The sequence below is a fragment of the Coffea arabica genome, chromosome 8e (genome assembly GCF_036785885.1).
Source record: "Coffea arabica cultivar ET-39 chromosome 8e, Coffea Arabica ET-39 HiFi, whole genome shotgun sequence".
NCBI classification, from domain to species: Eukaryota; Viridiplantae; Streptophyta; class Magnoliopsida; order Gentianales; family Rubiaceae; genus Coffea; species Coffea arabica.
The window spans coordinates 765,383-778,987 of record NC_092324.1 but is presented as its reverse complement, the minus strand read 5'-3'; the positions used below and the strand labels follow the sequence as shown (position 1 = coordinate 778,987).

Genomic DNA, 13,605 nt, shown 5'->3' with positions numbered 1-13,605 from the left:
GAACTCGACTCGATTAAACTCAAATCGTTAAGTTAGGGTTTAGACCTTTTAGAAATTCTTTATTTCTATAATATACTGCTACTCGAACTCGATCAAAGTTGAGGAAAAACGAAACGATCCGTTGACCAAATACCTCAATAAGTGCTCGCAAACTGTTCGGTTCGCGTACACCCCTACTTTCCATATTCGGACAGAAAAAAGCGAACTTTGTATAACCTTCACGTTAATTTCCATCCCCACCAGTGAGTGTTTCAATAAACGAGGAAAAGATTCAAGTCTGATATTTTCAAGATACATGTTTTGTTTTTTGTTGTTTGGACTAAATTGAAGGAAGAGCACAAAGATTGAAAAGTTCACTGTAATGCTCCAAGGTTCAATGTTAATTCCTATGTGGATAAAGCTCTAAGATAGCAAGTTAGTTAATTCAAAACGTCAATGGCATTATCCTCAATGCCAGTCAAAAAAAAAAAAAAAAAAAACTGACATGCCAGTTAAATTCTTGAAATACCTTAATATGATGGACTGAAATACGTCCTAGGACGGAATCTTCCATGGTAACACGGTAAAATAAGGAAAAATCAACTTTACCTAGTAAGTAGATTGCTAAAAGAATGAAATGCAAAAATTTTAACCTGTGGATTAAGATATGCCAATAGCCTATCATAGATGGGGTTAAAAAAACCTGATAAATCTCTCTCCAGAATATTTGAGAATTTGACACTCTCTTGAGAAACCTTCTAGGTCACAACAGACCTGCTTCAAAAAGGTTTCTCCTCCTCAAAGTTTCATCCACCAGTTTGAATGTCTTTTTCACAAGTTTCTGATCAAGTGCAGTGGTTCTATAGATCTTAAAGACTCGATCCACGCGATCAGGGGCAGTGCACTGGAAGTACAACTCCTCAAATTTCTTTTTAACAAACCTAAATCAAGATGATAAGCACACCAAATGGATAATCAACATATGCAATCAAGAAAAAGAAAAGCAAACCTATACTGGGAAGACTTGCAACAATTTCAAGTGAGAAGCAAAGAGAGAGTGTAACGTAGCCAGTGAAAAGGTGGCCATCAGAAGATTAGACATATTAGATACGAAGTTTGCTAGGATTCCTGCCTCTTCAGTGTCCTAGACAATTCCCAGATGTAAAAGAGAGAGCCTGAAAAAAAATGCTTACTCGTATGCATGCTCAATTTCTTGTTTTCCCGTTGAAACTGGTTGGTAATCTTTAAACCACTCGCATGCATTTAGAGGAACCTAAGCAAAGAGAAGATTGATCAAAATGCTATGCTGGGGATAGGCTTTTGATATACTGAAAAAGTAGAATATGTGTCTCCTTACATTCAGAACCTTCTTTTCAAATATATCGAATTTGTTGAGAAACAGCATGAATGATGTCTTCTGCAGAATCAGAAAAGATGAAAAGCATTAGATGGAAAGTCAATGGATTCAACACCGAACCTAAAAATAATAATCATGCTTTGTGCAATAAAATCTTTCAAGAGCAAACAGAAGCTTTCAGAAGTTACTTTTGTTTTTAAAGAAACAAGAGAAGTTGGAAAGTATTCTACCACATGTAATTGACAGACCTCAAAACAAGGTTGCTTTAGGACCCACTCAAAGAGTTCTCTGGTCTCCATCATTCTATTTTTGTTTTCATCCTCGAAAAGAGTTTGATCATACCTGAAAATAAAACTGATAAGTAGATCGAACTGCAATTTAGTGATTTAGGTTATCATCAAGTAGATACAGCAAAAAAATGAGTAGCCAATTTGGTATCTGATTAACCATTTGTCAAGTTCCTGATGTTTCATCCTAGGTACAGTAATTTAAAGGAAGTAACTACCGAAAAAGATATCACATTTTAATTAACAGATATATAAGGTCGGAAATCGTTGTCATCACAAGCATACGATGCAATGACTGAAAATATTCAAAGCAGCAAAAAGCTCACTCGCTAATAGCAGCACAGAATATCACAGCCGAGACACCCTCGAACAAATGAATCCACTTTCTTCTCTCATTTCTTTGGCCTCCAACGTCAAAAAGCCGATACACTTCACCACTTTTCTTGTTCTCTCCCACAGGGCTGCAAATACTTTAATAGTTAGCCATACATAGAAGTCCAGTGGCGGAGCCATGACCTAGAGGTTAGGGGGTGCAAGCACTTTGACAAATGCATCTCAGTAAAGAATGTAAACCAAATAATTTCTAGTTGTCATTGAAGTTGAATTAAAAGATATTCATATTTACTATATACCAGTGGTGATGTTTTAGTTTTCAATAAAATAAAAGTAAATGAAGAAATTTAAGAAAAATTAGTGTGGGGCAATAGGGATTGTAAAGGGAGTTTTAAACCTTTCAAGGGGTGCAAATATAAGACAATTTGACAAAATCAAAAATTTTTACTAGCTAAATTTCTAATTTTTAAAGTTCAGGGGGTAGTTACCCGCCCTGGCCATAACATGGCTCCACACCTGCATGGAACTATTGAGAAGGTAGAGATGTTAATTTACCCATCCATGATGACAGACTACAGAAAACACAGAGCTGATAGATATAATGAAGATCAAGAAAGCTGAAACAAAAGCAGAAAATTTTGATGGGCAGTGTGTTTCAACATATACACGGACATCAGTTCAAATGATATTGGCAACATCGCAGCTGCAAATACTAAAATACCAAGAAAGGGATAAGATAAGAGTGGAATGTGATTTAAACACAACAATTGACAAACAGTAATGAGAAATTTCAAAAAAGACATTTGGCTTGTTCTCAAATTTTTAAAATCAGCAAATTCTAATTTTTTCAAAGCTACAGCTATATGAGGTGATCTGCTCTGCCTTTGGCTTATTATAAGCAGAAACTAGTTTGTTGTGTAGAGCACTGCTGGAGATGCTTTAAGAACACATATAGTCCAACAGATCACTTTTTCCAGATAAGCTTAAACAAATTAAGAGAGGCCCTCTATTTAGTATTTTAGGAAAAAAAAAAAAAAAAGGCCATACTACTGAGAGATTCAGTCGATGAATTTTATCTGTAAAAGGAGGGAAGCGAGACAGGGAGCAGAACAAAAAAAAAACAAGAACAAAACCCCCAAGTGACAGTTATTTCTCCATTTCTCTTTTGTTCTCCCAAGAGTAAATGTTGGAAAAGACGGGATTGAAGTTGTACAAAATTTACTATTAAACTGTATCTATGTTTATAGTGTTCCGCTGATTTTAAGATATACTAACTTTTACTCATTAGGAGGACACTTGATCTGAAGTGAATACAAAGAAATTATCAAAGGACGAGGGGCTGACAGAGTAGTACATCTCTCTTCTATTGTTGCTTTTCTTGTTTAAATTCTTTCTATTTATGTTGTAGGAAGCATTGAGAAAAAGAATTATCACCTGAACTGGATTTCTACAACACCAGTAGTACGAACTCTTGCAAAAAGAACATCCTCCTACAAGGAAATAGAGTAGCAACTATAAGAATCAGGAATGTTGTCAATGAAAATGACTACAAGAAAGGGAAAAGAAAATTGGGAAGGGACAAGTAGATGTTAGACATCCAGTGGGCACCATAAAGTAATTGAACCACTACTCCTACCACAAGGTTTTTAACTTGATTTACAGCAAATTGGATTAGCAATGGCATGGAATACTCAACTATGCTGCATAAGAGTTCAACATATTTTTTGTCTTTTAAATCCCCTTCAAAATAGTAGGCCATGTACTTGTTTCCTTCGACCATTCACCCAGAAACAAAAACCGTAAGAAAACAATGAGTTGAGTGCCATTGTACCTTTGTCGGAACATAGTTTGTATCAGATAATCGACTCAAATTTTCCATAAAATAATGGGCACAATCTGGAACTTGGAATTCATTACCGCGTGAGTATGTCTCCTGCAAGTTGTAAACCAGTCACAGTCGAAGAGCTGATATGGAAACTCGATAATAACACTTAAAAGATATAAAAGTAAAATCTAATCGGCAAAACTACTGAAAAGTAAAGAAAGATTCTGCAACTAAATAATAGCAACCATAATTACGTATGAATCACCTGTATTGCGGCATCCTTCCAGAGAGTTTCAATCTCCTGTGCCAATTCTTTGCTAAGATGAGGGTAATCCAACCTGCCTCCAATTGATGAAAGTTTCTCTGCGACATCCTAATGTAGTGAAACAACAATCATTCACAGATTTATCTCCCGAGATAACAAGTAAGCAATCAAATACTAAAATCTTCAAGAAAAAAATCATATCCTTGGTCCTACATAAAATTGAAAGTAGAAATTTCATGACACAACTTTAGTACATTTTTCATTTTCATATTGAAAACTCTTATATGAAGAAAGACCCAAGCCGCAAAACAGATGAATCAGGGAACTATGTATTGAACAACAAGATGGTTAACTCAAACCTTTGTTTCAGCAGATATAACGTACTTTAAGGAATCTGCTTCATTTTGCGCCAACTCCTTTGATCCATCATACAATGTCTGTGCACAAAATAACCTATAACTAAATATATATTACCACATCTCAAAATTGAGATGGATCAAAGATCAAATTAAGTTAACATGGAAAAAGTAAGCGCTTCTCTAACATGATGCTACCCTTTTAATGTTATAAAAAAGGGAAACAACCGACACACCGTTTCCAAGTATCCGTACTTTTATTGTCTGATAGACATTGGCATAGACGACTGGTATGTAGCTCTTCAGCTCAGCTTCATCGAACCCAGTTTGGAACAAGAGTTTTATCTGGATTTCAATCAAATCAATCATATGTTGGAGTAAGTGTGGAACTCAAAGAACATAAAAGGACAAATCCAAATTTAACATGAATACTTGTGTGATTTCTTGCCTGCTTAAAGATAGTGGACTTCCCTGATTCTCCAGCACCTATCCACAAAAGAAGAAGAGCACTAGAGAATTATCACATGGCAGATCCATAATAGTAGAAAAACAAAACAAAAAGGGGAAGGCAGTGCTAACATTTTGAAAGAGCAATTACAGAAATAAAATCTAGTCCGACTTATGTAAAACTGCATGTCAAAACACTAAGCAAGGACCACAAAATGCACATTTTATGTCGTATCTCTTCTACAATCCATGGAATTACAGTCAAACAACTTTCCACACGAAACAAGTTGAGAGTAAAAATAACAACTTTTTTTTTCTATGAATACAGCGTGGTCCCTCTAAAATGGTACAGCCAGACACAGACAACAATCTCAATTTACAAGAGTATCAGGAATGTAGTAAGAATCTGATACCATTTTGAACAGGGCAAGGACTGATTAAGAGAGAAGGGCATACTTCTAACATTTGGTATATAGTTATGCCACGACATGATGATTTTATCTTTATGAGTCAAGGAAAGGTCTGCAAAGCTCAAAGTTTCTGGGAGATCAATAATGAGAGAAAAATCAATCCATTAAATTTGAACCTAAGCACAGGCTATAAAAAGCACTAATTTTGTTTAGTTTTCTCTTTTCTTAAAGGAAAAAAGAAAAACAAAACCATTTAATTGAATCTGTCTTTTTAATGTTTATGTGGAGCACATGCTACAAAAAGCACTAGCCTTTGTTAACTTTTTGTTTTCTTAGAGTGAGGGAAAGAATGAAACAATATGAAATGTATCTATTTTTCATAATATATGTTTCTATGGAGCACATAATACAAAAAGAACCAGCCTTTGTTAACCTTTAGTTTTCTTAAAGTGAATGAAAATCATGTAGTGTAATTTTGTTAAGCCTGCCTATTTTTCTGGTAATTCAGCTCTCAACAACATAGCCATATTGGATACTCATACAAGTTATATACAAAAAGCCCAATAATTTTTTGTACACCTTCACCCCTACCAAAAAATTAGTCATTTTAATTTGAAAAAGATAGAAGTGGAGCTCAAGTAGAGTATTGTGCACATGACCAGTCCAAGAACAATGGCAATTTAAAACAAATGGGGCATAGCATGCATACCAAGCAAAAGTAGTTTCTGGATATGCTTCTCAGCTTTAGTTTCTTGCTCTATTCTTCTTTCTATTTCTGCAGTCTGAAGAAACCACAGTTAAAAACTCGATCAAAGGTGGCACGTGCAGGAAAGAAAATGGAAGACAAAAAGTGTGCAAGGTTGAAAAGAATCTAGTTGCTTTTACAAAATGAAATAAGATTGATAAGAACAGCTAGCTATAAAGCAGAAGTAACCTGTGCATTTTCTTCAGAATCAGCTTGATTGTATTCTTGGTGTCTACTACAGAGTAAGCCCATATTTTCTATTGCAGTAATAAGCATAGAAATGCTGTATTGGTCAAGCTATGCCAGGCATCAGAAAACTGCAGTACCCCTGCTTAGCCTTGGATTATGGTCTTCAAGTGCCTAATGGTAACGTTCATACACAAAATGCAATATCGAGTCATGCTCAAGCAAAATGCAGGCCTAATAAATCAAGAATTGAAACAATTCCACAGGAATTTTTGGTTCGTCTTGGCAGATATCAAAGCTTAGAATTACTATGCCACTCAAGGAATTCAATTCTGAATGTTTAAGTCAAATATAATATGCCAAAACACTTTAACCAAGGGTTTCTCCATTTTAATATCACAATAAAGAAAATGCAAACTCCATAAGGTCTCGAAATATATTGCATTATACTCAACCGGCTCATATCATTGATACTCATCAATGACGATCTTACTACACGCTGATCCACCCGTTATATCAAGTATTCTGCGATTATAAAGCAGACCACTCCTCAAACATAACCCGGTTACTTGCTGGTAGTTGCAACATTTAAATCTATCCACTATACGTAAAGCAGGAGCACTTCTTCTGGCGTTAAATTTCGGTGTCATTTTGTGTAACATGAAAAGTAGCCTTCTTCCCTACAGGTTAATAAACTACCAACCTCCAATTCTTTCTGCTATCCACTTCAAGATATGCACAGACACATTGAGTGTGTAAAAAACACTCTAGGCAGATGGGATGTTAAAACTTACACTGGGCTCGTTTTATATTTGTAAAACTATTGTTGCTGCCATAAAAATAAATAAATAAATACATAAAGGTGGAGGGATGCATCCCCAAGATTTCAAAAGATTTGACTTTGATCCCCACTGAATTTTGGTAGTATTAGTCAAACAACCGAGAAAAAAAATTTATGCTCCAATTAAAGTGCTTCGAAAATTTTACATCCACCCCTTTATTTTATGCAATTGTAGACTTGGGTAAAAACTTGTTTGTCGGCCTATTATATATTATACTCAGTTGTATATATATCATAACCAGAGCTGCTTTATCCAAATGAAATTTCAATGTTCAGAAAAAAAAAAAGGCTGATCATTCACACAATACATGGAAGCTTAAATAGGCAAATTAAGAATTAACTTATAAACAAGAAATGACGTTTAAAAGGGGGAAAATAAAAGAAAAAAAACTTAAAAACAAAGAAAAAAAAAAGAAAAGAAACAAACCTTATAGAAGATAGTAATAGAAGAGAAGGGCGGGAGGTGGCGGATCTGCGAGAAAAGAAGAAGAGCTCAGCTGATCTGAGGGTTGAGGAGGCAAGGAGCTGGGGGTTTTGGTTTTTGAACCCGTCAAGGCTCAGAGGCCGAGTTGCTGCTGGGGCTGTACAGCACATCCAAAAAAAAAATAAGAAGAGGGGTTGATGACAACAGCCAGGGGAATGGAGTTACAGACACAGAGTAGAAGTAGGAGGGAGAGTGCGTGTGTGTGAGAGAGAGTGTTGGCGTTGGTGTACTTTTTAACCATACATACATACATACTTGGGTGAATCACTTTTTGACCACAGCAGAGGCAGAGGCAGAGGCAGAGAGCTTTCTCGGTCCCCTCTTCGCTTTGCTGCTTCTCTTCCTTGATTGGATTCTTCTTCCCTGAGTTTGCTCTTTTCAGTTTTCACTCACAAAGTTCACGGCCCGTGGGTCTTGGTATCTACAGACAGAAATCAGAAGTGAGAATTTCGGTCAACTTTTGCCAGTCAAAGTACAACTGTATTTTTGACTCTTTTCTCTCTTTTGTTTCGGTTTTTTCTACTTTTCCCCCTTCTTCTTATCTCTGTAATCTATATACTTGTCTTTACAGTTCTCACTTTCTCATCATATTCAAGGCATTGTTTGGAATATCAGGCTCGCATTTTATAAAGCATCTCATTTTAAAATTTAAAGATCAAAGTGAGAATTTAAATATAATTAAAAAATTTAAATTTGAGTTAACCTCAATGTTGTTAGACCTGGATCGAACAGGTTGGTTTGATCGATCCGGCCGTAAATCGACCTTCTTCTCGAATTGATTTGTAGCACAAAATAATTTTAGTCAAAAATCGACTAAATTAATGACTCGATTCAATTGGTTGACCGGATTCTCAAACTTTACTTTCTTGTTTTCCCCTAACATAATCTCAATTACCTAAATTGTAACACTTTCATTTATTAATAAGAATAAGAAAACGCCACTCACTTAGTGTAAATATCAAAATCACTCGCTTTCCTGAATGATTTTCTAAATCAAGATGTTTTCATCCCTATCATCTTATCAATTTAGCACCAGTGATTTCGAATTGCATTAATTTGTTTTAATTTAGATTTTCAAATAGTTTTGGAGAATGAATATATTTTAATCATGAATTTACATTTTTCATATATAATTATTAGGTGTATATTTGATTGCAAGTCTAATATTTTTGGAATATTTTGTATGATTGGCCAAATATAACTAATAACTTAATTTCAATATTTCTGAAACTTATAAAAGTATAAAATAATTATGACATCATCTTGATGCAGGCAAAGTTTTGAGAACAGTCCGACCGATTCGACCATTTGATACCTAACTTAATAGTTTAACTGAGTCGTTATCTAGTCCGAGTTTAACAACATTGATTAACCTCCAACATTGATTATTTTTTTTTATATTTTTCCATCAGTCGATAACATTTGTAGTATTCTTAATTCAACCTACACTAGGCCATACTACTCCTCTAATCTAATATTATTGGAGAGGTCTAATTGGACCAAGAGAAACTTAAGAGAAAACCAACTGAATTTTATATAAATCAGAGGATGGATTACCGCAGACGTTCTGAATTGAATTTTTTACTACTAATGCAAAGGTTTAAACCTCTCAAAACCTTAAGGTTTTAGAAACCTCTAAAATATCATTACAATTTGTTGTGTACATCCCTTTAAACAAACCTTAAGGGAACTTAATCTTGTTGTTTAAAACATCATTTAAAACTCTCTATCCCTACTGTATTTTATTCATTGCTCTCTAAGGCGAGTTGGTTTGCATGACCTGTAAACCAAGTTTTTTTAGTTGAGGTTTTCGAATGAACTTTTGAGTTATATTGGACTATTTATATACTTCCAAAAGATCCAACAATCTAACGGGAATTGTTTGGATTGCAATTTTCTGGAGTTTTTTTTTTTTAAAAATATACTATAGCGATTTCATATACGTGAAATAAAAAGATGATTAGAAAATGTGTTCACGAGAAACGCAGAAAATTTTTGGTGAAAACTGGCTTTCCAAACAAGGCCAATTAATATCATCAACATAGCACTATTGATGATAGTTTTTTTTTGCAACACACAAATCAGCAAATCAAAATCAACACTCGTGCCATACATCACTAGTAATTAATACAAAGGACCTGAAGCAATTCTTCATCTTCTTCTTCTTTACAAAAATGTCACATTAATCATGACAACCCGCATAAGAAGTTGTTAATAATTTTATTGAACTGCCGAGCTCGTTCTAGCTGAGGCACATGCGAGGTTTTCTTTATGATCTCCAATCTTGCCTTCTCTCCCAGACACCTGCAAATGGAAAACCCATCATCAGTTTTTTAGATCAATTTCCTAGCATCACAATAAAGAGTTGATTAGTGGAAAAGAGGAGTACATACTTCTTGAGCTCATATGCTTTCTCCAACAAAAATATCTGGTCATGGTCTCCCCAAACAACTAAAACTTCCTGCAGCCAAAATTTGCAGGTTTGGATGAAGGTACTGAATTAATGACCTTAATAGCATGATTAGTGATCAGGCAGTTAGTATTAGTTAAACAAATTCATCAACAAAAGCTGTAGTCCATCGAGGATGAAGCATTCAAGATATATATATATAGACATACCTGTTTAAGAGGGGTTATGTTTACTTTGTCATCTCGTCCAAGAGTCAATCCCTTTAAGAGCTCCATCTTCTCCTTCCTGTTCTCACTGTATAATTTCTGCATTTCCAATTGTTAATTAATTCCCACAAGGATGTCATATTCCTTCTAAAGGGTCAATTACCCTAGAGAATATACACAACTTAAACGTGCTAATATAATGAATGAAATTTTAATTTTTTGACTCATGGAGCCATGATCATGGGTTAATTTTTGGCATTTTTAGCCATCTCGAGTTGAAATCTACATGCCAAGATTCACAAAGAAAAAAGAAACGTAATCTATGTACTTTTGGAGGATAAATAAATCGTTCAGAATCACTAAAATTTTTGACGTACGCCCCGTATTTTTTTAATTTCTAAACGCCCCATATAAAAATGCTAACTTATAGATGAAAGTGTCATCTACAATATTCATGATTATACGTGTTCTTGAAAGATCATTCCGCATTTGAAAGGATAACAACTGCACTTAAGAACTTCTAACGGCCATCGATATGTCCAAAGAGAAAAATGCAGTGGTTGCTTTTGCGTATTTAAGAAGATGATAGGGCATAACGAGTAAAATCTATATGAGTTTTTTTCCTACCATAGGAATTTTTTTCCAATGTTTGCCAAATTCAGTAAAAAAAAATAAAAATGCAGAGGTTGGTTTTCCTTATTTAAGAAGATGATAGGGCATAACGAGTAAAATCTTTATGAGTTTTTTACCTATCATAGGAATTTTTTTCCTATGTATGCCAAATTCAGTCATCATAATAAAGTTCATAATTTCCCTTTTAGGATAAGTTGGCCCGCCACAAAATAGCTATGATGAGCCACCAAAGTTAGACTGGCTTTTCATAAATTGGCGAATTTCCGGACTCTCCCAACTGCCCAAGAAGTAAATCTTGTACAAATTGCGATGGAATCAATGCTTGAAGCTGCAAATTTAAGGTTCATATTCCCACCTTCCACAAACAACCAACTGACATTGACCCACGAATTTAAGAACAGACCCCTAAGGCCAAATTGTTGTCATTCATAATTCAAGCCGGTGGGCTTGGCTACATTATCTTTTACATTTTTTTTTCCCAATAATTTCAACCAGACTTTTCATCCTTTTGACAACACTTGCACAGCTATTTATTGTTGGGGCCTTGGGGGCACAAGAAGTTTGACAATTTCTTATCTAGGTTTGGTTTTATTTTAAATCTATGACAGCTCTTTATTTTAAGTATGCTAATCTTAGCTATAAGATCAAGATTATAACTCCAATCATATTAATCTGGTTTAAATAGTTCATTCCATCTGCCATGTACAACATCACAGAAACAAAAAATCGAGAGACAAAAGCAAATGGGATTGATTGAATTTTAACCATGATCTAGAAAAAAAAAAAAAAGAAGTAAAAGAGAGAAAAAGAGCGACCAGCAAAAGAGTTTTGTATATTAATAGAGACAAGAAAATTAATGCATATGTTTGGATGTCAAATTTTTCTAAAATCATATTTCGTTTGTATCATAACACATTTTTCAATCCACATTTTTATCTTAGATACGTCAAATCACAAAAAATACTACAGTAATTATTCTAAATAATTATTTGAAATAATAGACGGGAGTGTTTGGATAGCACTATTATCTCAAATAATATTTCACTTGTATTATAAACATATTTTTCAACTCACCTTTTTATATTTCTAGCCACCTTTTTATCTTACATATATCACGTCACAAAAAGTGTTACAGTAATTATTTCAAATAATATTTCAAATAATACCCTATCCAAACAAATAAACTCTCAGTCCAAACAACATATGATTAATTGAATACTCAAAAGTCTAAACCACTAATGCTTTAGTAGTTGCAACAAAAAATTAGAAACAATCCATTGACGTGATTGACAATGACTTGTTCACACATAAAGTAGTCCATTGTACTAATTAATTAAATTAATGATCTAATGCAAGCAGGAAAAAATCGGTAGCTATGAAGGAAAAATTCAAGGAACATTACAATACATACCTCCAAGAAATCATTTAATAAGAAATCTGGGGTGTACGGACGCCTGAAAACTGACAAACTCATCAGAGTCCTTAACTGCGCCGAATTTGCCGGCAGCAGCAGGTCCTCAATCCTCTCCTGCTTGGCCCTCTTCAGGAGCTCCTCATTATCTTTCCTCCTCAAGTTAACCCCTGAGCTCGCGACCACCACTTTCTCCACCCGTTCAGCCCACATGGACGCCATGTGGTACGCCACGAACCCCCCGTAACTGGTCCCTACAACCGAGTAACGATCAACGCCAATCCTTTCCAGCATTTTGCCGACACAGACAGCTTGGAAAACCTCGGACCTTTCGGGGGACTTGGTGGCCGAGTCCCCGAAGAATACGAGGTCGGGGACGTAAAGGTTGTATTTGTGGGCGAAGTAGCTGATCTGCTGGCGCCATTGCCAGACCCCGTGTGGTCCGAACCCGTGAATCAGGATCAATGAAGGTTTAGTGGGAGAAAAGGTTTTTGGCGTCGGACCCCAAAAATGCATGGTGGTTTGGTCGTCGATGTTTGTTGCTTGAGAGGCTAAACCGGCCGCGGAGATGCATCGGTGGAGAAAGCCGCCGTAGAGGGTGACTATGCTTAAACAAGAAGCCACCATTTTTGGTTGTTGGTGTCGGATGAAGAAGGATCCTCAGGCTTGGCCTTGGAAGGATGGGATGGGAGTTGGGGAGTTGGGACTTGGGAGGCGGAGTGGATTCTTGATTTCTTTCTTGGGGGGTTTTGAGTTTGAGTGACTTGAGGATGGTGGCACTCGTTAATGGTTTACATAATTAGATTGATAGGTTTGGTATATAATTTTCTTGCTGATGTAACTTCTTTCTTTTCTTTCTTTCTTTCTTTTTTTTGGGTGAATGTGACTTTCAAGTCCTTGTATCGTGGTTGTTTGGCTTCAACATCCATGAAGATTGGGGATTTTTTCCACACACACACACACACGTACATGTATGTATCTCCACATGTGAACCAAATTGCTGTTCATGAAACTTTAAAGTAGTGTGCGCAAACAAGGACCACATAAGAGGTTTTTTTTTTCCCTGAAAAAAATAGAAAACTTTTCTAATAATAAACCTCTCTGAAAATATTAATTGTGTTTGGACAGGAATTTATTTGAAATATTTATTTGAAATAATTACTGTATCATTTTTTGTTTGTGATGTGATGTATGTGAGATATAAAATGGTCGAAAATATAAAAAAGTGTATTGAAATTTGTGTTTGTGATGCAAGCAAATTATTCTCTTTTTTTTTCATATCATTCCTACCCAAACACACTCACGCGTCACCGTTGATGGGAACTTTTCCTATTTCCCAATTTGCAAGTTTGTTTTGCTTCACATCCTATGCATCTAACGTATTCCTTTTGCCTCTTTCCTTTATTACTTCTGCGTGAAAAAGGGTACCG

The 13,605-nt window shown here is 35.3% G+C and overlaps 2 protein-coding genes across 2 annotated transcripts; both read right to left on the bottom strand.

The window, feature by feature from the left end:
* Nucleotides 1-485: 485 nt before the first annotated feature.
* Nucleotides 486-7,906, bottom strand: LOC113704179 (guanine nucleotide-binding protein alpha-1 subunit-like). The gene is made up of 15 exons (XM_027225899.2): nt 7,767-7,906; nt 7,459-7,612; nt 6,194-6,364; nt 5,969-6,041; nt 4,851-4,888; nt 4,658-4,747; nt 4,406-4,483; nt 4,047-4,154; nt 3,788-3,889; nt 3,391-3,446; nt 1,950-2,084; nt 1,585-1,678; nt 1,337-1,396; nt 1,173-1,252; nt 486-920 (listed from the first exon to the last, which is right to left on the bottom strand). The coding sequence occupies exons 3-15, from the start codon at nt 6,278-6,280 to the stop codon at nt 743-745; spliced, it is 1,179 nt and encodes a 392-aa protein (XP_027081700.1). The 5' UTR covers nt 6,281-6,364; nt 7,459-7,612; nt 7,767-7,906; the 3' UTR covers nt 486-742.
* A 1,690-nt stretch (nt 7,907-9,596) lies between these two features.
* LOC113704206 (uncharacterized) lies at nt 9,597-13,032 on the bottom strand. The gene is made up of 4 exons (XM_027225939.2): nt 12,176-13,032; nt 10,135-10,230; nt 9,909-9,976; nt 9,597-9,819 (listed from the first exon to the last, which is right to left on the bottom strand). Exons 1-4 carry the CDS (start codon nt 12,800-12,802, stop codon nt 9,702-9,704), a joined length of 909 nt encoding a protein of 302 aa, XP_027081740.1. The 5' UTR covers nt 12,803-13,032; the 3' UTR covers nt 9,597-9,701.
* Between the last annotated feature and the right edge of the window lie 573 nt (nt 13,033-13,605).